Source organism: Salmo trutta, chromosome 28, assembly GCF_901001165.1.
Source record: "Salmo trutta chromosome 28, fSalTru1.1, whole genome shotgun sequence".
NCBI classification, from domain to species: Eukaryota; Metazoa; Chordata; class Actinopteri; order Salmoniformes; family Salmonidae; genus Salmo; species Salmo trutta.
The window spans coordinates 25,713,310-25,735,569 of record NC_042984.1 but is presented as its reverse complement, the minus strand read 5'-3'; the positions used below and the strand labels follow the sequence as shown (position 1 = coordinate 25,735,569).

Below are 22,260 nucleotides of genomic sequence, written 5' to 3'. Positions count from 1 at the left end.
AAATGGTACAAATAATTTAAATGTAGTAGCCTAGATCCCATGCAGAAAAGACCCAACACCTCAAGCCAGGGTAACCGTGTCCTACATTTTAGTTTCAACTGACTTGTCATTTTATATCCCCTTTCGTCTTTTGTTGGTACCTATCCTATACCTAAGTCTATTTTAGAGAAATGTACAATTGCGGTACATATACACTACCGTTCAAAAGTTTGGGGTCACTTAGAAAATTCATTGTTTTTGAAAGAAAAGCATTTTTTTTTTTGTCCATTTTAAAATAACATCAAATTGATCAGAAATACAGTGTAGACATTGTTAATGTTGTAAATTACTATTGTAACTGGAAACGTCAGATTTTTGCATGGAATATCTACATGGGCGTATGGAGGCCCATTATCAGCAACCATCACTCCTGTGTTCCAATGGCACGTTGTGTTAGCGAATCCAAGTTTATCATTTTAAAAGACTACATCAACGTCAACAGTGAAGAGGCGACTCCGGGATGCTGGCCTTCTAGGTAGAGTTGCAAAGAAAAAGCCATATCTCAGACTGGCCAATAAAAAGAAAAGATTAAGATGGGCAAAAGAGCACAGACACTGGACAGAGGAACTCTGCCTAGAAGGCCAGCATCCCGGAGTCGCCTCTTCACTGTTGACGTTGAGACTGGTGTTTTGCGGGTACTATTTAATGAAGCTGCCAGTTAAGGACTTGTGAGGCGTCTATTTCTCAAACTAGACACTCTAATGTACTTGTCCTCTTGCTCAGTTGTGCACCGGGGCCTCCCACTCTTTCTATTCTGATTAGAGCCAGTTTGCGCTGCTCTGTGAAAGGAGTAGTACACAGTGTTGTACGAGAGCTTCAGTTTCTTGGCAATTTCTCGCATGGAATAGCCTTCATTTCTGATTAATTTGATGTTAATGGACAAAAAATGTGCTTTTCTTTCAAAAACAGGACATTTCTAAGTGACCCCAAACTTTGGAACGGTAGTGTATGTATCTGAAAAGTTTGTCAATATTTGACTGAGAAAAGGAAATATGAAGCATCTTGGAATTGTATGCAGAGTTAAGTGAAGTTTGTTGTTATGAACAGTAATTTGAATGTTGGACATTGCTGGCCAATAGTGGATTACATATTTTTATTGACTAGTTCTTACATTTAGTTTTAATATCTACAGTACCAGTCAAAAAATCAGACACACCTACTCATTCAAGGGTATTTCTTTATTTTGACTATTTTCTACATTGTAGAATAATAGTGAAGACATCAAAACTATGACTTGACACATAGGGAATCATATAGTAACCAAAACAGTGTTAAACAAATCAACATATATTTCAGATTCTTCAAAGTAGCCACCCTTTGCCTTGATAACAGCTTTGCATGCTCTTGGCATTCTCTCAACCAGCTTCATGAGGAATGCTTTTCCAACAGTCTTGAAGGAGTTCCCACATATGCTGAGCACTTGTTCACTGTTTTTCCTTCACTGTGGTCCAACTCATCCCAAACCATCTCAATTGGTTTGGGATGGTTTGGGATGAGTTGGTCAAATATCCCTTACCCAGCCTGGAGGTGTGTTTTGGGCCATTGTCCTGTTAAAAAACCAATTATAATCCCACTAAGCGCAAACCTGAAGGGATGGCGTATCGCTACAGAATGCTGTCGTAGCCATTCTGGGTGTGCCTTGAATTCTAAATAAATCAGTGTCCCCAGTAAAGCACCCCCACAACATCACACCACCACCTCCATGCTTCACGATGAGAACCACACATGCGGAGATCATCCGTTCACCTACTCTGCGTCTCACAAACACGGCAGTTAGAACCAAAAATCTCAAATTTGGACTCATCAGACTAAAGGACAGATTTCCACCGGTCTAATGTCCATTGCTTGTGTTTCTTGGCCCAAGCAAGTCTCTTCTTATTATTGGTGTCCTTTGGTAGTTGTTTCTTTTCAGCAATTCGACCATGAAGGTCTGATTCACCCAGTCTCCTCTGAACAGTTGATGTGTCTGTTACTTGAACTCTGAAACATTTATTTGGGCTGCAATCTGAGGTGCAGTTAACTCCAATGAACTTATCGTCTGCAGCAGAGGTAACTCTGGGTCTTCCTTTGCTGTGGCTGTTCCTCATTAGAACCAGTTTCATCATAGCGCTTGATGGTTTTTGCGACTGCACTAGAAGAAACGTTCAGTTTTTGAAATGTTCTGCATTGACTGACCTTCATGTCTTAAAGTAATGATGGACTCATTTCTCTTTGCTTATTTGAGCTGTTCTTGCCATAATATGGACTTAGCCCTATTTGGTAAAAGACCATCTTCTGTATACCACCCATACCTTGTCACAACACAACTGATTGGCTCAAATGCATTAAGAAGGAAAGACTTACACTAACTTTTTAACAAGGCACACCTGTTAATTGAAATGCATTCCAGGTGACTGCCTCATGAAGCTGGTTGAGAGAATGCCAAGAAGTGTGCAAAGCTGTGAAGGCAAAGGGTGGCTACTTTGAAGAATCTAGAAAAAATATATATTTTGATTTACCACTTTTTTTTGGTTACTACATGATTCCGTATGTTGTTTCATAGTTTTGATGTCTTCGATATTATTCTACAATGTAGAAAATAGTGAAAATAAAGAAAAACCCTGGAATGAGTAGGTGTGTCAACTTTTGACTAGTACTGTATATATATTGTTTTAGCATTTTTTTAATTTTTTTTTTACATTTGAATTATATAAATGATAATGGGATGAATTTGTATGCTAACCCATTATCACACTAAATCCTGCATATATTGAATGTTTTTATATTGTACATATGATAATGAATGTATGAAAAAAGGCTTGTGAATAGGACTACATTAATAAAATAATTCAAACCATAACTTTTCAACAGCAGGTCTTCGTTACTTTGTTTTAATGACCTGATATACAGGTGTTCTAAGCAAAGTTATTGAACAACTTTGATGAATGGCTTATTGCAACAGAGACTATGGAGAGTAAGGACTAGGCTTTTCCCTCAACAGCCTTTTATTTTATTTCCTGTTTTACTACTGTTTTGTTTGTTTCTTTAAAATTAATCTAAGAGGTGTCTTTGGGTGTTTGAAAAGCTGTATGTATGTGTGTATGCATGTAGCCCATCTGTAAACAGCCCATCTATCTACCTACCTCATCCCCATACTGAATTTATTTTTCTTGCTCCTTTGCGCCCCAGTATCTCTACTTGCACATTCATCTTCTGCACATCTACCATTCCAGTGTTTAATTGCTATATTGTAATTACTTCGCCACCATGGCCTATTTATTGCCTTAACTTACCTCATTTGCACTCATTGTTTATAGACTTTTTGTTTTCTTCTGTTCTACTGTATTATTGACTGTATGTTTTGTTTATTCCATGTGTAACTCTGTTGTTGCATGTGTCGAATTGCTATGCTTTATCTTGGCCAGGTCGCAGTTGCAAATGAGAACTTGTTCTCAACTAGCCTACCTGGTTAAATAAAGGTGAAATAAATATAAAATAAATAAATGTATGTAATTACACCACCATTCAAAAGTTTGGGCTCACTTAGAAATGTCCTTGTTTTTGAAAGAAAAGCAACAACAAAACAATTTGTCGAAATACAGTCGTGGCCAAAAGTTTTGAGAATGACACAAATATAAATTTTCACAAAGTCAGCTACCTCAGTTTGTATATATAATATATATGATGGCAATTTGCATATACCCCAGAATGTTATGAAGAGTGATCAGATGAATTGCAATTAATTGCAAAGTCCTTCTTTGCCATGCAAATTAACTGAATCCCTAAAAAACATTTCCACTGCTTTTCAGCCCTGCCACGAAAGGACCAGCTGACATGTCAGTGATTCTCTCATTAACACAGGTGTGAGTGTTGACGAGGACAAGGCTGGAGATCACTCTGTCATGCTGACTGAGTTCAAATAGCAATCTTACTGCCCTATCCCATCTGGACAAAAGGAATACCTATGTAAGAATGCTGGTCATTCAACACCATGGTACCCACCAAGCATCAAGTTTGGGGCCCTGGCTCTGTACTCCTCTCTGTGCAACTGGGTCCTGGACTTCCTGACTGGCTGCCCCCAGGTGAAGGTAGAAAACGACACCTCCACTTCGCTTATCTTCAACACAGGGGCCCCATAAGGGTGTGGGCTCAGCTCCCTCCTATACTCCCTGTTCACCCATGACTGCGTGGCCATGCACGCCTCCAACTCAATCATCAACTTTTCAGACGACATAAAAATAACCTCTTCCCTCAACGGCAACAAAATGAAGGAGCTGATCGTCAACTTCAGGAAACAGCAGAGGGAGCACACCCCTAGCCACATCGACGTGACCGCATTTAGGTGAAGGTGAAAAGCTTCAAGTTCCTCGGCACACACATCACTGAAACTCTGAAAGGGTCCACCCAGGCACAACATTGCCTCTTCAACCTCAGGAGGCTGAAGAAATTAGACCCTCACAAACTTTTACAGATGCACAATTGAGAGCATCCTGTCGGGCTGTATCATCGCCTGGTACGGCAACTGCACCGCCTGCAAACGCAGGGTGGTGCGGTCTGCCCAATGCATCACCGGGGGGCACACTGCCTGCCCTCCAGGACACCTTCAGCACCCGATGTCACAGGAAGGCCAAAAAGATCAAAGCTGGGACCGAGAGCCTGAAAAACAGCTTCTTTCTGTTAAATAGGTCTTTGTCGTTGAATCTGTTTGAAATTCACTGCTAAACTGAGGGACCTTACAGATAATTGTGTTTTTTTTTTGATTCGGAGGGCGCTCTATAGCTCCGCGTTGACATTATTGTTTAACGGTAGGTAGGGGTGGTACATCCTGTATAAACACACTCGCTTCCTTGACAAAAGGTCTGCACTGCTCCGCGAAGCACAAGACGGATGAATGCCCTGACTTTTGCTATGGCCATTCTTGCCCTGACTTCTGCTAAGTTCAAATCACGGTAAATGCTGCATGGCCAATGCTGACGTCGGATTGACCATGCGCCCAGATGCACAATGCACTTCTCTCTCCAGAATGTGTACTCCCGCCAGTTTGTGAGCATTAATTGTTTCATAACTTCATTGTGTGAATTCTTTGCGTTTGATTGTTAGTTTATATCATTTCTCCAGTACATACAGTGCCTTCGGAAAGTATTCAGACCCCTTGACTTTTTTCACATTTTGTTACAGCCTTATTCTAAAATGGACACAAAAAACGTCCTCAGCAATCTACACACAATACCCCGTGATGACAAAGCGAAAACAGATATTTAGAAATGTTAACAAATGTATTAAAAATAAAAAACAGATACCTTATTTACATAAGTATTCAGACCCTTTTCTATGAGACTCAATTTTGCCCAGGTGAATCCTGTTTCCATTGATCAACCTTGAAGTTTCTACAACTTGATTGTAATGGTAAATTCAATTGATTGGACATGATTTGGAAAGGCACACACCTGTCTACATAAGGTCCCACAGTTGACAGTGCATGTCAGAGCAAAAACCAAGCCATGAGGTCAAAGGAATTGTCCATAGAGCTCCGAGATAGTATTGTGTCGAGGTACAGATCTGGGGAAGGGTACCAAAAAATGTCTGCAGCATTGAAGGTCCCCAAGAACACAGTGGCCTCCATCATTCTTAAATTCTAGAAGTTTAGAACCACCAAAACTCTTCCTAGAGCTGGTCGCCCGGGCTAAACTGAGCAATGGGGAGAAGGGCCTTGGTCAGGGAGGCAGTGGTGTAAAGTACTTAAGTAAAAATACTTTAAAGTACTACTTAAGTAGTGATTTGGGGTATCTGTACTCTACTATTTATATTTTTGCCAACTTTTACTTTTACTTCACTACATTCCTAAAGAAAATAATGTGCTTTTTACTCCATACGTTTTCCCAGACACCCAAAAGTACTCGTTACATTTTCACAGGAAAATGGTCCAATTCACACTACTATCAAGACAACATCCAAATCAAATCCCTGGTCATCCCATCTGCCTTTGATCTGGCGGAGTCACTAAACACACATGCGTAATTTGTAAATTATGTCTGAGTGTTGGAGTGTGCCCCTGGCTGTCCATAAACATTTATTTTTTATTGTGCCATCTGGTTTGCTTAATATAAGGAATTTGAAGTGGTTTATACTTTTACTTTTGATACTTAAGTACATTTTAGCAATTCTGTTAAGTACCAAAAGTAAAGTATATTTTTAAACCAAATAGTTTTATTCAAGAAGTATTTTACTGAGTGACTTTCACTGTTACTTTAGTCATTTTCTATTAAAGTATCTTTACTTTTACTCAAGTATGACAATTGAGTACTTTTTCCACCACTGCATGGAGGTGACCAAGTACCTGATGGTCACTCTGACAGAGCCCTAGAGTTTCTCTATGGAGATGGAAGAACCTTCCAGAAGGACAACCATCTTGGAAGCACTCCACCAATCAGGCCTTTATGGTAGAGTGGCCAGACGGAAGCCACTCCTCAGTATAAGGCACATGACAGCCCGCTTGGAGTTCTGAATTTGAATCAGGGACTGTAGTGACACCTCTTGCACTGAGATGCAGTGTCTTAGACCGCTGCGCAACTCGGGAGTCATTAAACGTGTGTATATGTGATTTTTTTATTTTATTTATAAATTAGCTGTATACACTGCTCAAAAAAAATAAAGGGAACACTTAAACAACACATCCTAGATCTGAATGAAATAAATCTTATTAAATACTTTTTTCTTTACATAGTTGAATGTGCTGACAACAAAATCACACAAAAATAATCAATGGAAATCTAATGTATCAACCCATGGAGGTCTGGATTTAGAATCACTCAAAATTAAAGTGGAAAACCACACTACAGGCTGATCCAACTTTGATGTAATGTCCTTAAAACAAGGCAAAATGAGGCTCAGTAGTGTGTGTGGTCTCCACGTGCCTGTATGACCTCCCTACAACGCCTGGGCATGTTCCTGATGAGGTGGCGGATGGTCTCCTGAGGGATCTCCTCCCAGACCTGGACTAAAGCATCCGCCAACTCCTGGACAGTCTGTGGTGTTGGTGGATGGAGCGAGACATGATGTCCCAGATGTGCTCAATTGGATTCAGGTCTGGGGAACGGGCGGGCCAGTCCATAGCATCAATGCCTTCCTCTTGCAGGAACTGCTGACACACTCCAGCCACATGAGGTCAAGCATTGTCTTGCATTAGGAGGAACCCAGGGCCAACCGCACCAGCATATGGTCTCACAAGGGGGCTGAGAATCTCATCTCGGTACCTAATGGCAGTCAGGCTACCTCTGGCGAGCACATGGAGGGCTGTGCGGCCCCCCCAAAGAAATGCCACCCCACACCATGACTGACCCAACGCCAAACCGGTCATGCTGGAGGATGTTTCAGGCAGCAGAACGTTCTCTACGGCGTCTCCAGACTCTGTCACGTCTGTCACGTGCTCAGTGTGAACTTGCTTTCATCTGTGAAGAGCACAGGGCGCCAGTGGCAAATTTGCCAATCTTGGTGTTCTCTGGCAAATGCCAAACGTCCTGCACGGTGTTGGGCTGTAAGCACAACCCCCACCTGTGGACGTCGGGCCCTCATACCACCCTCATGGAGTCTGTTTCTGACCGTTTGAGCAGACACATGCACATTTGTGGCCTGCTGGAGGTCATTTTGCATGGCTCTGACAGTGCTCCTCCTTGCACAAAGGCGGGGTAGCGGTCCTGCTGCTTGGTTGTTGCCCTCCTACGGCCTCCTCCACGTCTCCTGATGTACTGGCCTGTCTCCTGGTAGCGCCTCCATGCTCTGGACACTATGCTGACAGACACAGCAAACCTTCTTGCCACAGCTCGCATTGATGTGCCATCCTGGATGAGCTGCACTACCTGAGCCACTTGTGTGGGTTGTAGACTCCGTCTCATGCTACCACTAGAGTAAAAGCACCGCCAGCATTCAAAAGTGACCAAAACATCAGCCAGGAAGCATAGGAACTGAGAAGTGGTCTGTGGTCTCCACCTGCAGAACCACTCCTTTATTGGGGGTGTCTTGCTTATTGCCTATAATTTCCACCTGTTGTCTATTCCATTTGCACAACAGCATGTGAAATGTATTGTCAATCAGTGTTGCTTCCTAAGTGGACAGTTTGAATTCACAGAAGTGTGATTGACTTGGAGTTACATTGTGTTGTTTAAGTGTTCACTTTATTTTTTTGAGCAGTATATATATTAGCTATATACGTGCACCTAATTAGTATTTGGTAACATTGCCTTTAAATTGTTTAACTTGGGTCAAACATTTCAGGTAGCCTTCCACAAGCTTCCCACAATTGTTTTGTTGTTGTTGGGGACAGCCCTAGTATCAATACACCCCGTCACTACAAAGATTCAGGCGTCCTTCCTAACTCAGTAGCCGGACAGGAAGCAAACCTCTCAGGGATTTCACCATGAGGCCAATGGTGACTTTAAAACAGTTACATAGTTTAATGGCTGTGATAAGAGAAAACTGAGGATGGATCAACAACATTGTAGTTACTCCACTATACTAACCTAAATGACAGAGTGAAAAGAAGGAAGCTTGTACAGAATAAACATTTTCCAAAACATGCATCCTGTTTGCAACAAGGCACTAAAGTATTACTTAAAAAAATGTGGCAAAGCAATTCACTTTTTTGTCCTCAATGCAAAGTGTTATGTTTGGGGCAAATCCAATACAACATATTACTGAGTACCAGCAGTGCTTAAATTGTAAGTTGAGAGGTGCCAGAACAAAGAGCCCCCCAGGTGGGGGTGACCTGGGGGGCTCTGAGGTACCGGAAGGGATAAAAACTAAAAATCACCTTTTGAAATAAAGCAGTGCATGCATATCATCGCATTTGCATAGTTGGCATAGCGCATGAGCGTAGAGGTGCTTACAGAAGTTTCACACATGGGAGAAATGTTTTGTACTTGGATCTGTGAAGAATATGGCCTTTTTATAAACAAATTTCATGCAATTATACATCATTTTATGTGACTTGAGACTTTAGCAGAGTCTTTTTTAATACTGCACAAATTATCAAAATGACAGGCTACTTTGACACTGACAAACTGAGACCAATAAAAAATGACCTTGTCTTGATTCCAGGGGCGCAACTTTGGTTTTACAGCGAGGGGAAAAAAGTATTTGATCCCCTGCTGATTTTGTACGTTTGCCCACTGACAAAGAAATGATCAGTCTATCATTTTAATGGTAGGTTTATTTGAACAATGAGAGACAGAATAACAACAAAAAAATCCAGAAAACGCATGTAAAAAATGTTATAAATTTATTTGCATTTTATTGAGGGAAATAAGTATTTGACCCCTCTGCAAAACATAACTTAGTACTTGGTGGCAAAACCCTTGTTGGCAATCACAGAGGTCAGACGTTTCTTGTAGTTGGTCACCAGGTTTGCACACATCTCAGGAGGGATTTTGTCCCACTCCTCTTTGCAGATCTTCTCCGAGTCATTAAGGTTTCGAGGCTGACGTTTGGCAACTCCAACCTTCAGCTCCCTCCACAGATTTTCTATGGGATTAAGGTCTGGAGACTGGCTAGGCCACTCCAGGACCTTAATGTGCTTCTTCTTGAGCCACTCCTTTGTTGCCTTGGCCGTGTGTTTTGGGTCATTGTCATGCTGGAATACCCATCCACGACCCATTTTCAAAGCCCTGGCTGAGGGAAGGAGGTGCTCACCCAAGATTTGACGGTACATGGCCCCGTCCATCGTCCCTTTGATGCGGTGAAGTTGTCCTGTCCCCTTAGCAGAAAAACCCCCCCAAAGCATAATGTTTCCACCTCCATGTTTGACGGTGGGGATGGTGTTCTTGGGGTCATAGGCAGCATTCCTCCTCCTCCAAACACGGCGAGTTGACTTGATGCCAAAGAGCTCCATTTTGGTCTCATCTGACCACAACACTTTCACCCAGTTGTCCTCTGAATCATTCAGATGTTCATTGGCAAACTTCAGATGGGCATGTATATGTGATTTCTTGAGCGGACGGACCTTGCGGGCGCTGCAAGATCTCAGTCCTTCACGGCATAGTGTGTTACCAATTGACTATGGTCCCAGCTGCCTTGAGATCATTGACAAGATCCTCCCGTGTAGTTCTGGGCTGATTCCTTACCATTCTCATGATCATTGCAACTCCACGAGGTGAGATCTTGCATGGAGCCCCAGGCCGAGGGAGATTGACAGTTCTTTTGTGTTTCTTCCATTTGCGAATAATCGCACCAACTGTTGTCACCAAGCTGCTTGGCGATGGTCTTGTAGCCCATTCCAGCCTTGTAGGTCTACAATCTTGTCCCTGACATCCTTGGAGAGCACTTTGGTCTTGGCCATGGTGGAGAGTTTGGAATCTGATTGAGTGATTGCTTCTGTGGACAGGTGTCTTTTATACAGGTAACAAACTGAGATTAGGAGCACTCCCTTTAAGAGTGTGCTCCTAATCTCAGCTCGATACCTGTATAAAAGACACCTGGGAGCCAGAAATCTTTCTGATTGAGAAGGGGTCAAATACTTATTTCCCTCATTAAAATGTAAATCCATTTTTAACATTTTTGACGTTTTTTTTCTGGATTTTGTTTGTTGTTATTCTGTGGGGGGGACATCACTTAAAAAAAGAATGTATGCGGTCGGATAAAGACTTAAACAGCTTACCCGACCACTCGGAGGCGTCCGCATGGTCCTCAAGCACATCGTTGCCTCGTTTTGTATCACATTCCAATGATAAAAGTGTGGCGGACAAAAATGCAATTTCGGAAAGTGGGGGGAAAGTTGCACCCCTACTTGAATCCATCAATAGCCTAGGTGTGTTGAGATACATATTGTACAATATGAGGGTGGAAAGGAAAAGATTTCTGCTTTCACTGACTCCCCCAATGATGTGCAGCTCACTCGCCGGCGATGGCCGATACTCTCATGCCAAAAGCCTATCTGTCTTGTTTTATTCAAATTAGTCTAATCATTTTAAAGCAGGAGCCATTTGCTTTCCAACCTGTGTTTTCCTTACATTTTATTTTTAATATTGCGTAAGGCTTGTTCTAGCTGCATGCTGTTCACTGACAGATTTGCAGCGCTTTCCTGGGCTACAGTGCATTTGGAAAGTATTCAGACCCCTTTTTACACAGTTTGTTACGTTACAGCCTTATTCTGAAATTGATGAGGGGGAAAAAAGAATTCAATCTACACACAATACCCCACAATGACAGAGCAAAAACAGGTTTTAAGACATGTTTGCTAATTTAAAGTATTCTGACATGATTTGGAAAGACACACCTGTCTATATATAATGTCGCACAGTTGACAGTGCATGTCAGAACAAAAAACAAGCCATGAGGTCAAAGGAATTGCCTGTAGACCTCCTAGACAGGATTGTGTCGTGGAGCAGATCAGGAGAAGGGTTCCAGCAGCATCCAGCTCAAATTAAGCACTCAGTACCACTCTCCATATTTTCAAGCATAGTGGTGGGTGCATCATGTTATGGGTATGCTTGTAATCATTAAGGACTGGGGTGTTTTTCAGGATAGAAAAATAAATAGAATGAAGGTAAGCACAGGCAAAATCCTAGAGGGAAACCTGGTTCAGTTTGATTTCTACCAGACACTGGGAGATGAGTTCACTGTTCAACAGGACAATAACCTAAATAAAAAGGCAAATATACACTGAAGTTGCTTACCAAGAAGACGGTGAATGTTCCTGAGTGGCCAAGTCACAGTTTTGAGTTAAATCTGTTTAAATCTATGGCAAGACTTGAAAATGGTTGTCTAGCAATAATCAACAACAAATTTCACCGAGCTTGAAGAATGTTGAAAATAATAATGTGCAAATGTTGCACATTCCAGGTGTGGAAAGCTTTTAGAGACTTACACAGAAAGACTCACAGCTGTAATCATTGCCAAAGATTATTCTAACATGTTTTGAATCAGGGGGTTGAGTACTTATCTGATCAAGATATATTAGTGTTTTTTGTTGTTGTTTTTTTGTTTTTTTTACAAATGTAAAAAAAAAATATTTCACTTTTACATTAGACACATTTATTTTAATCCCTTAAGCACCCTCGTGACCAACATCATGAAGGATATTGTGTCCAGAAGCCCCACCCCTTGGAACGTTTAGATAAGGAAGGATTAGATAGCAAGGTATATGGCACAGAACTATTTAGGTACATTACAGATTGGGATAATTGTATACTGAACAACAATATAAACACAACATGCAATCATTTCAAAAAATGTACAGAGTTACAGTTCATATAAGGAAATAAGTAAATTGAAATACATTCATTATGCCCCAATCTACAGTTGAAGTCGGAAGTTTACATATACTTAGGTTGGAGTCATTAAAACACAAATTTCTTGTTAACTAACTATAGGTTTGGCAAGTCGGTTAGGACATCTACTTTTTGCATGACAAAAGTAATTTTTCCAGCAATTGTTTACAGAAAGATTATTTACTGTATCACAATTCCAGTTGGTCAGAAGTTTACATACACTAAGTTGACTGTGCCTTTAAAACAGCTTGGAAAATTCTAGAAAATGATGTCATGGCTTTAGATGCATCTGATAGGCTAATTGACATTTCAGTCAATTGGAGGTGTAACTGTGGATGTATTTCAAGGCCTACCTTCAAACTCAGTGCCTCTTTGCTTGACATCATGGGAAAATCAAAAGAAATCAGCCAAGACCTCAGGAAAAAAAATTGTAGACCTCCACAAGTCTGGTTTGTCCTTGGGAGCAATTTCCAAACACCTGAAGGTACCACGTTCCTCTGTACAAACAATAGTATGCAAGTATAAACACCATTGGACCACGCAGTCGTCATACCGCTCAGGAAGGAGACGCGTCCTGTCTCCTAGAGTTGAATGTACTTTGGTGCGAAAAGTGCAAATCAATCCCAAAACAACAGCAAAGGACCTTGTGAAGATGCTGAAGGAAACAGGTACAAAAGTATGTAAATCCACAGAAAAACCAGTCCTATATTGACATAACCTGAAAGGCCGCTCAGCAAGGAAGAAGCCACTGCTCCAAAACCGCCATAAAAGAGCCAGACTACGTTTTGCAACTGCACATGGGGACAAAGATCGTACTTTTGGAGAAATGTCCTCTGGTCTGATGAAACAAAAATAGAACTGTTTGGCCATAATGACCATCGTTATGTTTGGAGGAAAAAGGGGGAGGCTTGCAAGCCGAAGAACACCATCCCAACCGTGAAGCACGGGGGTGGCAGCATCATGTTGTGGGGGTGCTTTGTTGCAGGAGAGACTGGTGCGCTTCACAAAATAGATGGCATCATGAGAGAGGGAAAATTATGTGGATACATTGAAGCAATATCTCAAGACATCAGTCAGGAAGTTAAAGCTTGGTCGCAAATGGGTCTTCCAAATGGACAATGACCCCAAGCATACTTCCAAAGTTGTGGCAAAAAGGCTTAAGGACAACAAAGTCAAGGTTTTGGAGTGGCCATCACAAAGCCCTAACCTCAATCCCATAGAACATTTGTGGGCAGAACTGAAAAAGTGTGTGCAAGGAGGCCTACAAACCTGACTCAGTTACACCAGCTTTGCCTTGAGGAATGGGACAAAATTCACCCAACTGATTGTGGGAAGCTTGTGGAAGGCTACCCGAAACGTTTGACCCAAGTTAAACAATTTAAAGGCAATGCTAACAAATACTAATTGAGTGTATGTAAACTTCTGACCCACTGGCAATGTGATGAAGGAAATGAAAGCTGAAATAAATCATTCTCTCTACGATTATTCTGATATTTCACATTCTTAAAATAAAGTAGTTATCCTAACTGACCTAAGACAGGGAATTTTTACTAGGATTAAATGTCAGCAATTGTGAAAAACTGAGTTCAAATGTATTTGGCTAAGGTGTATGTAAACTTCCAACTTAAACTGTATGTATTTCACTGGGCTGGGGCGCAGCCATTTTTTTAATTATTATTATATATTTTTTTAAATTTGAAACTTTATTTAACTAGGCAAGTCAGTTAAGAACAAATTCCAATTTACAATGCCAGCCTACCAAAAGGCAAAAGGCCTCCTGCGGGGATAGGGGCTGGGATTAAAAAGAAAAAATGTATTAAATAAAAATATAGGTCAAAACACACATCACGACAAGACAACACAAAAAGAGACCAAACACGACAACACAGCATGGCAGCAACACATGACAACACAGTATGGTATCAACACAACATGACAACAACATGGTAGCAACACCACATGGCAGCAGCACAGGGTACAAACATCACTGGGCAGAGACAAAGGGCAAGAAGGTAGAGACAACAATACATCACGCAAAAGCAGCCACAACTGTCTGTAAGAGTGTCCATGATTGAGTCTTTGAATGAAGAGATTGAGATAAAACTGTCTAGTTTGAGTGTTTGTTGCAGCTCGTTCCAGTCGCTAGCTGCAGCGAACTGAAAAGACGAGTGACCCAGGGATGTGTGTGCTTTGGGGACTTTTAACAGAATGTGACTGGCAGAACAGGTGTTGTATGTGGAGGATGAGGGCTGCAGTAGATATCTCAGGTAGGGGGTGTGAGGCTTTAGAGGGTTTTATAAATAAGCATCAACCAGTGGGTCTTGCGACGGGTATACAGAGATGACCAGTTTACAGAGGAGTATAGAGTGCAGTGATGTGTCCTATAAGGAGCATTGGTGGCAAATCTGATGGCCGAATGGTAAAGAACATCTAGCCGCTCGAGAACACCCTTACCTGCCAATCTATAAATTCCGTCTCCGTAGTCTAGCATGGGTAGGATAGTCATCTGAATCAGGGTTAGTTTGTTCGCTAAAGAGAAGTGATTACGATAGAGGAAACCAGGTCTAGATTTAATTTTAACCTGCAGCTTTGATATGTGCTGAGAGAAGGACAGTGTACCGTCTAGCCATACTCCCAAGTACTTGTATGAGGTGACTACCTCAAGCTAAACCCTCAGAGGTAGCAATCACACCTGTGGGGAGAGGGGCAATTCTTCTTACTAAACCCCATGACCTTTGTTTTGGAGGTGTTCAGAACAAGGTTAAGGGCAGAGAAAGCTTGTTGGACACTAAGAAAGCTTTGTTGTACAGCGTTTAACACAAAATCCGGGGAAGGGCTAGCTGAGTATAAGGCTGTATCATCTGCATATAAATGGATGAGAGAGCTTCCTACTGCCTGAGCTATGTTGTTGATGTAAATTGAGAAGAGCGTGGATTCTGGCATTGAGCCTTGGTGTACACCCTTGGTGACAGGCAGTGGCTGAGACAGCAGATGTTCTGACTTTATACAGTGCACTCTTTGAGAGAGGTAGTTAGCAAACCAGGCCAAAGACTCCTCAGAGACACCAATACTCCTTAGCTGGCCCACAATAATGGAATGGTCTACCATAACAAAAGCTTTGGCCAAGTCAATAAAAATAGCAGCACAACATTGCTTAGAATCAAGGGAAATGGTGACATCATTGAAGACCTTGAAGGTTGCAGTGACACATCCATAACGTGAGCGGAAACCAGATTGCATTCCAGAGAGAATACTATGGACATCAAGAAACCCAGTCAGTTGATTATTGACAAGTTTTTCCAACACTTGATAGACAGGGCAAAATAGAAATAGGCCTATGACAGTGAGGATCAGCTTGATCTCCCCCTTTAAATGAAGGATGAACCGTGGCTGCCTTCCAAGCAATGGGAACCTCCCCAGAGAGGAGAGACAGGTTCAAAAGGTCAGAGATAGACTTGGAGATTATAGGGGCAGCAACCTTAAAGAAGAAAGGGTCTAAACCATCTGACCCAGATGTTTTTTTGGGGGTCAAGTTTAAGGATCTCCTTTAGCACCTCGGACTCAGTGACCGGCTGCAGGGAGAAACTTTGTAACGGGGCAGGGGGAAAAGAGGGAGAAGCATCCAGGCTAGTTGCATTAGAAGGGGTGGGAGATATGGCTGAGTCAAATAGCGATCCCGCCTTAATGAAGTGGTGATTAAAAAGCTCAGCCATGTGCTTCTTGTCAGTAACAACCACATCATCAACTTTAAGGGACATGGGCAGCTGTGAGGAGGAGGGTTTATTCTCCAGGTCTTTAACCGTTTTCCAGAACTTCTTGGGGTTAGACCCACAGAGAGAGAGAACTGCTCCTTAAAGTAACTAACTTTGGCCTTCCAGATAGCCTGAGAGTACTTATTTCTCATTTGCCTGAACAAGAGCCAGTCAGCCTGAGTATGTGTGTGCCGAGCCTTTTGCCAAATACAATTCTTGAGGTGGCGTAACTCTGCAAGATCACTGTCAAACCAGGGACTGAACCTGTTTTTAATTCAAATTTTCTTTATGGGGGCGAGTTTGTTAACAATATCACTGAAAATATAAAAAAAGAAGGTCCAAGCATCTTCGAGATGATTCTGTACAAATTTACAGAGGCCAGGTCATGAAGGAAGGCTTGCTCATTAAAGTTTTTTAGCAGGTGTCTATGACAAATCAGAACAGGTCGTTTCACTCAGTAGCTATTACGAACATAGGTTGTAAAACAGTGATCACTAAGATCATTACAGAAAACACCAGACAGACAGCTATCTGGATTATTTGTGAGGATAACATCGAGGAGAGTAGCCTTTTCTAGGTGTTTGGAGTCATACCTAGTGGGATTAGTAATAATCTGAGAAAGATTTAGGGAGTCCCATTGTTTTAGGACTTGGTCAGGTGGTTTAAGCATGTCCCAGTTTAGATCACCTAGCAGGACAAATTCAGACTTCGTGTAAGGGGGAAGGTAGGGTACAGGCCGGTGCTGATGGAGGATGATAACACCCAGCAACAGTCAACAAAAAGCTATTTGAAAGTTGAATGCTTAAAACCAGCAAATCAAATTGTTAGGGGACAGACTTGGTGGAGACAACTGAGCACTGAGCATCTTGGTAAAGATTGCCGAAAAAGACCATAACTAGAAAGGTTAACATCAGTATTCAAAACACTCTTTCTTAACCACGTCTCAGTAATGACCAACACATCTGGATTGGAACTGTGAACCCACACTTTCAATTGATCCATTTTAGGTAATAAGCTTCTGGTGTTAAAGTGAAGAAAACCCAGGCTTTTACGAGAACAGAAATCAGTGAATCCAATATCAGAGCACATCTCAGAATTGGGGATAGCAACAGTAGAATCAAGGCACGGCAGAGGACAGGGAGAGCTCTGCAATGTTGATTTATGACATTTGAATGTGCATTAGATGGCAACAAGATCATATTATACATCTATTTCATCAGGTAACATGAATACAAAGCCGGCGAGAGGTGGTTAAAATAGGATGGGAGGCCATGAGTCCGTGTAACCAATACAGAGTCAGAGTCCAGAGTGTGGGAACAAACAGTCTGTCCCACGGTTGGGTAAACAAGAAAGTTCATAGTCAACAAAGCATGCAGGAGTCATGTGTGGGCCTGGGAATGAGTTTTTCCCCACAAAAAGGCTTTATTACAGACAGAAATACAACTAAGTTTCATCAGCTGTCCGGGTGGTGGGTCTCAGATGATCCTGGAGGTGAAGAGGCCGGATGTGGAGGTTCTGGGCTGGCGTGGTTACACATGGTCTGCGGTTGTGAAGCCGCTAGGACGTACTGACAAATTCTCTAAAACGACAATTTGGAGACTTTCCCCATTTTCTCCAGTTTTGCATTTAGCCTCCAGCACCTTCATTAATCGGTTTTGGGTGTGCGGTAGATTCTGCCAATTATCCTCAATGATGTCTTAAAAATGTGTAGTTGATTGCAGTTGGTTAACTAGAGTTTCTCATTTAGATTATACTATACTATCCTTTTTTTCAGTCTATTATTTTGTCATCCCCAGGTGTCTAATGTGTAACATATACACTGCTCAAAAAAATAAAGGGAACACTTAAACAACACAATGTAACTCCAAAATCAAACTGTCCACTTAGGAAGCAACACTGATTGACAATAAATTTCACATGCTATTGTGCAAATGGAATAGACAACAGGTGGAAATTATAGGCAATAAGCAAGACACCCCCAATAAAGGAGTGGTTCAGCAGGTGGTGACCACAGACCACTTCTCAGTTCCTATGCTTCCTGGCTGATGTTTTGGTCACTTTTGAATGCTGGCGGTGCTTTCACTCTAGTGGTAGCATGAGACGGAGTCTACAACCCACACAAGTGGCTCAGGTAGTGCAGCTCATCCAGGATGGCACATCAATGCGAGCTGTGGCAAGAAGGTTTGCTGTGTCTGTCAGCGTAGTGTCCAGAGCATGGAGGCGCTACCAGGAGACAGGCCAGTACATCAGGAGACGTGGAGGAGGCCGTAGGAGGGCAACAACCCAGCAGCAGGACCGCTACCTCCGCCTTTGTGCAAGGAGGAGCAGGAGGAGCACTGCAAGAGCCCCGCAAAATGACCTCCAGCAGGCCACAAATGTGCATGTGTCTGCTCAAACGGTCAGAAACAGACTCCATGAGGGTGGTATGAGGGCCCGATGTCCACAGGTGGGGGTTGTGCTTACAGCCCAACACCGTGCAGGACGTTTGGCATTTGCCAGAGAACACCAAGATTGGCAAATTCGCCACTGGCGCCCTGTGCTCTACACAGATGAAAGCAGGTTCACACTGAGCACATGTGACAGAGTCTGGAGACGCCGTGGAGAACGTTCTGCTGCCTGCAACATCCTCCAGCATGACCGGTTTGGTGGTGGGTCAGTCATGGTGTGGGGTGGCATTTCTTTGGGGGGCCGCACAGCCCTCCATGTGCTCGCCAGAGGTAGCCTGACTGCCGTTAGGTACCGAGATGAGATCCTCAGACCCCTTGTGAGACCATATGCTGGTGCGGTTGGCCTTGGGTTCCTCCTAATGCAAGACAATGCTAGACCTCATGTGGCTGGAGTGTGTCAGCAGTTCCTGCAAGAGGAAGGCATTGATGCTATGGACTGGCCCGCCCGTTCCCCAGACCTGAATCCAATTGAGCACATCTGGGACATCATGTCTCGCTCCATCCACCAACGCCACGTTGCACCACAGACTGTCCAGGAGTTGGCGGATGCTTTAGTCCAGGTCTGGGAGGAGATCCCTCAGGAGACCATCCGCCACCTCATCAGGAGCATGCCCAGGCGTTGTGGGGAGGTCATACAGGCACGTGGAGGCCACACACACTACTGAGCCTCATTTTGACTTGTTTTAAGGACATTACATCAAAGTTGGATCAGCCTGTAGTGTGGTTTTCCACTTTAATTTTGAGTGTGACTCCAAATCCAGACCTCCATGGGTTGATAAATTGGATTTCCATTGATTATTTTTGTCTGATTTTGTTGTCAGCACATTCAACTATGTAAAGAAAAAAGTATTTAATAAGATTATTTATTTCATTCAGATCTCGGATGTGTTGTTTAAGTGTTCCCTTTATTTTTTGGAGCAGTGTAGTATGTTAATGAGGAGGACCATCCTCCTCCCTGGATGAGCCTCCACTGGCAAGCTGAATGGTGGCTCAGTAATGTTGTCTACTTTTTTTCTTCTCTGTTCCACTGCCAGGAGATCCTTTGGGAACAAACCACAACCAAATCCATACATTTCAGTTTGTAGGGATTAACACCCCAATATGTTACATGTTATATGTTACATGACCATACTGACCCACATTTTGAGTCTCATGTTGGGTGTATTAGACAGAACTGTTATACCTACCACTCTCGTTCCAACCACCTATAATTTACTTTCACTTTTCCAGTTGGGCATTTAGAGGGCTTGTTCATGGAGCTATTCGCTGACAATCATTTTCTGACATTCCACATACACATGTCCTTTGGTTATGGAAACCCACCTGTTCCATCTCAGCAGTTTGGTGACATTTGTGTTCCTCGGCTGCACACAGAGAACAGATACACCTTTCAAGTCTGCAGTACATGGCCAGCAGTTTGTCATGCTGGGGACACAGCTTCTCCAGCTGCAGCTCCTCGACCACCACACCCACCAGAATGTGCTCTGTAACAGAGGGACATTCAGATGGGCTCTAAATTGAGACAGGCAGTAGGACCACTTACACTCCTGACAGCCTTTGCCTTCCTCCTGGACCCTACAAGAGTAAACATGTCAGGACTGGCGTACGGATAACCAAGAGGGCGATCAAGTAGAGTCATCTTCCTCAGCTTCTCCACCATCTTTTCCAGCATTGACTTCTTGGTCAGTGTGGGGCGCCTGCTGAACGTCTCCCGGCAGTAGGGGCAGCAGGAAACCTCAGTGCTGCTGCTTCCACTCTCATCCCAGCATTTTCTGATGCAGAAGTTGTGTCCACTTCAAAGAATTGTAAGGTCTGTCAGGGTGTTCAAACAGACTGGACAGCTGATCTGTTCCCTTTTCCACGGCTTAGTGGCAATTTTGTCAGAGTGAATAAAGAAATTATAAATACTGTGGTTTATAACAACAGTTCAGCAAGAAGTTTAGCAACTGTAATGTTACCTTTCAGGAAATGCAGCAACTTGTAACATTCAGGAATCATGAACCAGTTTGTGACTTACTGGAAACAAGGAGCTCCTTCTGACACATGAGAATGCAGAAGAATGCATGAGAATGCAGAAGAATGCAGAAGAATGCATGAGAATGCAGAAGAATGCATGAGAATGCAGAATGCATGAGAATGCATGAGAATGCAGAAGAATGCATGAGAATGCAGAAGAATGCATGAGAATGCAGAAGAATGCATGAGAATGCAGAAGAATGCAGAAGAATGCAGAAGAATGCATGAGAATGCAGAAGAATGCATGAGAATGCAGAAGAATGCAGAAGAATGCATGAGAATGCAGAAGAATGCATGAGAATGCAGAAGAATGCATGAGAATGCAGTTGCGCCGTGTAAGCTTTGGCAAGTTTCCTCAATCTTGGCTGGTGGTTGGTGTCATGGTAACTACTTACTCATTGTTTTTTAATGAGCACAAAGGATCTGTCTTTCCTCATCTGTAGTAAAAGCAGGAGTCCCAGTTTGAGTGGAACGTACACTGACACTGTCTCCCCCTCGACCGCTTCTCCCCTTCTGTGTTGAAGCCCACGTAGATTAGTTGACGTTATCGTGTCAGCTAACGGGGAACGTAATACAATTCTAAATGTACCCCCCCATCACCCCCTATTATTCATGAGTGTGTACCAGTGCGAGAACCAACACACACAATGTGTGTATTAATTAAGATTGGGGCAGTACACTCCGACAGGAAGATCGGATAAGTTCCTTCCCCTTTCATATGCCCTACATCCATCACCACCCCTAAAATAATGCTGGTCCTCTCCCTTTGTGGGTGTTAGATTATTTATTGGCACGGGGCCCTCTGCTGAGAGGGATGGAGCAAAACTCAGATGCCTCTTTTCTGGGAGGATTACGGTATCCTACTCTGTTCGGCTCTCTCCCTGTGGAGAGGAGGAGATAGAGAGAGACAGAGATTACTGCAGATCCACCCGTTATTCTCTCCTATTCCCAGCCCCCTCTCCACTGAGGTAGAAGTATCCTGTCATTTCACCCCTCCACTCCTCCATCTCTTGCTGGAATAATGTATACATTTTTCCTCTTAATTTTGAGTGATAGCAATTAATTAATGAACCTGCATGACAACACTGCATGAATACCTTCATCAGAGTTTGCGTGTATATATACGGTACATGTGACATACAGTTTGTATGTTTATGCATGAATGTTGTGTTCCGTAGTTCTCTAAGCAGACTGACTGACTACAGACTGACACTCGCAGACCCTCCTCATCTTCTTCAACATGCTGAGGAAGGGTTCAGAGTTGCTCCTGGCCACAGGAGGTGACAGGGAGGTGCTGCTCGATCTGGATTACGTGACGGGCAATCGGGGCGAACCCCAAACCACAGACAGCTATGGGAGTCTGCAGAACGGGGGTTTCATCCCACCAAGAAATGTAAGTGTCCCCCACTCCCTCCCTGATTTGGTCTCATCCTGTTGCTACTCTGATGATGACTTACCTAGAATGTTGAATGTTGCAGTGCATCTCGAATGGGGGTTAGCGCTGATTTGACTTCAAGCTTTCTCTTCATAGTTGGGAAAAATTATTTTCCCTAAAAGCAGTGTTTTCATTTTGACTAGAATGTTATTTTATCAATATTGCGAATAAAGCTTTTGTGCTGTAGCCTATTGCAATAGCTACAGCTCGTTCCAAATCAAAGTCACATTTTATTTGTCGAATACAACTGGTGTAGACTTTACCGTGAAATGCTTGCTTAAGAGCCCTTCCCAGCAATGCAGAGTTTAAAAATAAGAATACAAATAAAATAG

General features: G+C 42.8%; 1 protein-coding gene across 2 annotated transcripts in view; it reads left to right on the top strand.

Moving 5' to 3' along the window:
* The first annotated feature begins 21,453 nt into the window (after positions 1-21,453).
* The window catches only part of LOC115165867 (anoctamin-7-like), a 36,984-nt gene continuing 36,177 nt past the window's right edge, over positions 21,454-22,260 (top strand). For both annotated transcript variants that reach the window (XM_029719311.1, XM_029719310.1), the window contains exons 1-2: positions 21,454-21,516; positions 21,672-21,886. In XM_029719311.1, the coding sequence (XP_029575171.1) occupies positions 21,734-21,886 (153 nt within the window). In that variant the 5' untranslated portion in view covers positions 21,454-21,516; positions 21,672-21,733. The remainder of the gene's footprint in view (positions 21,517-21,671; positions 21,887-22,260) is intronic.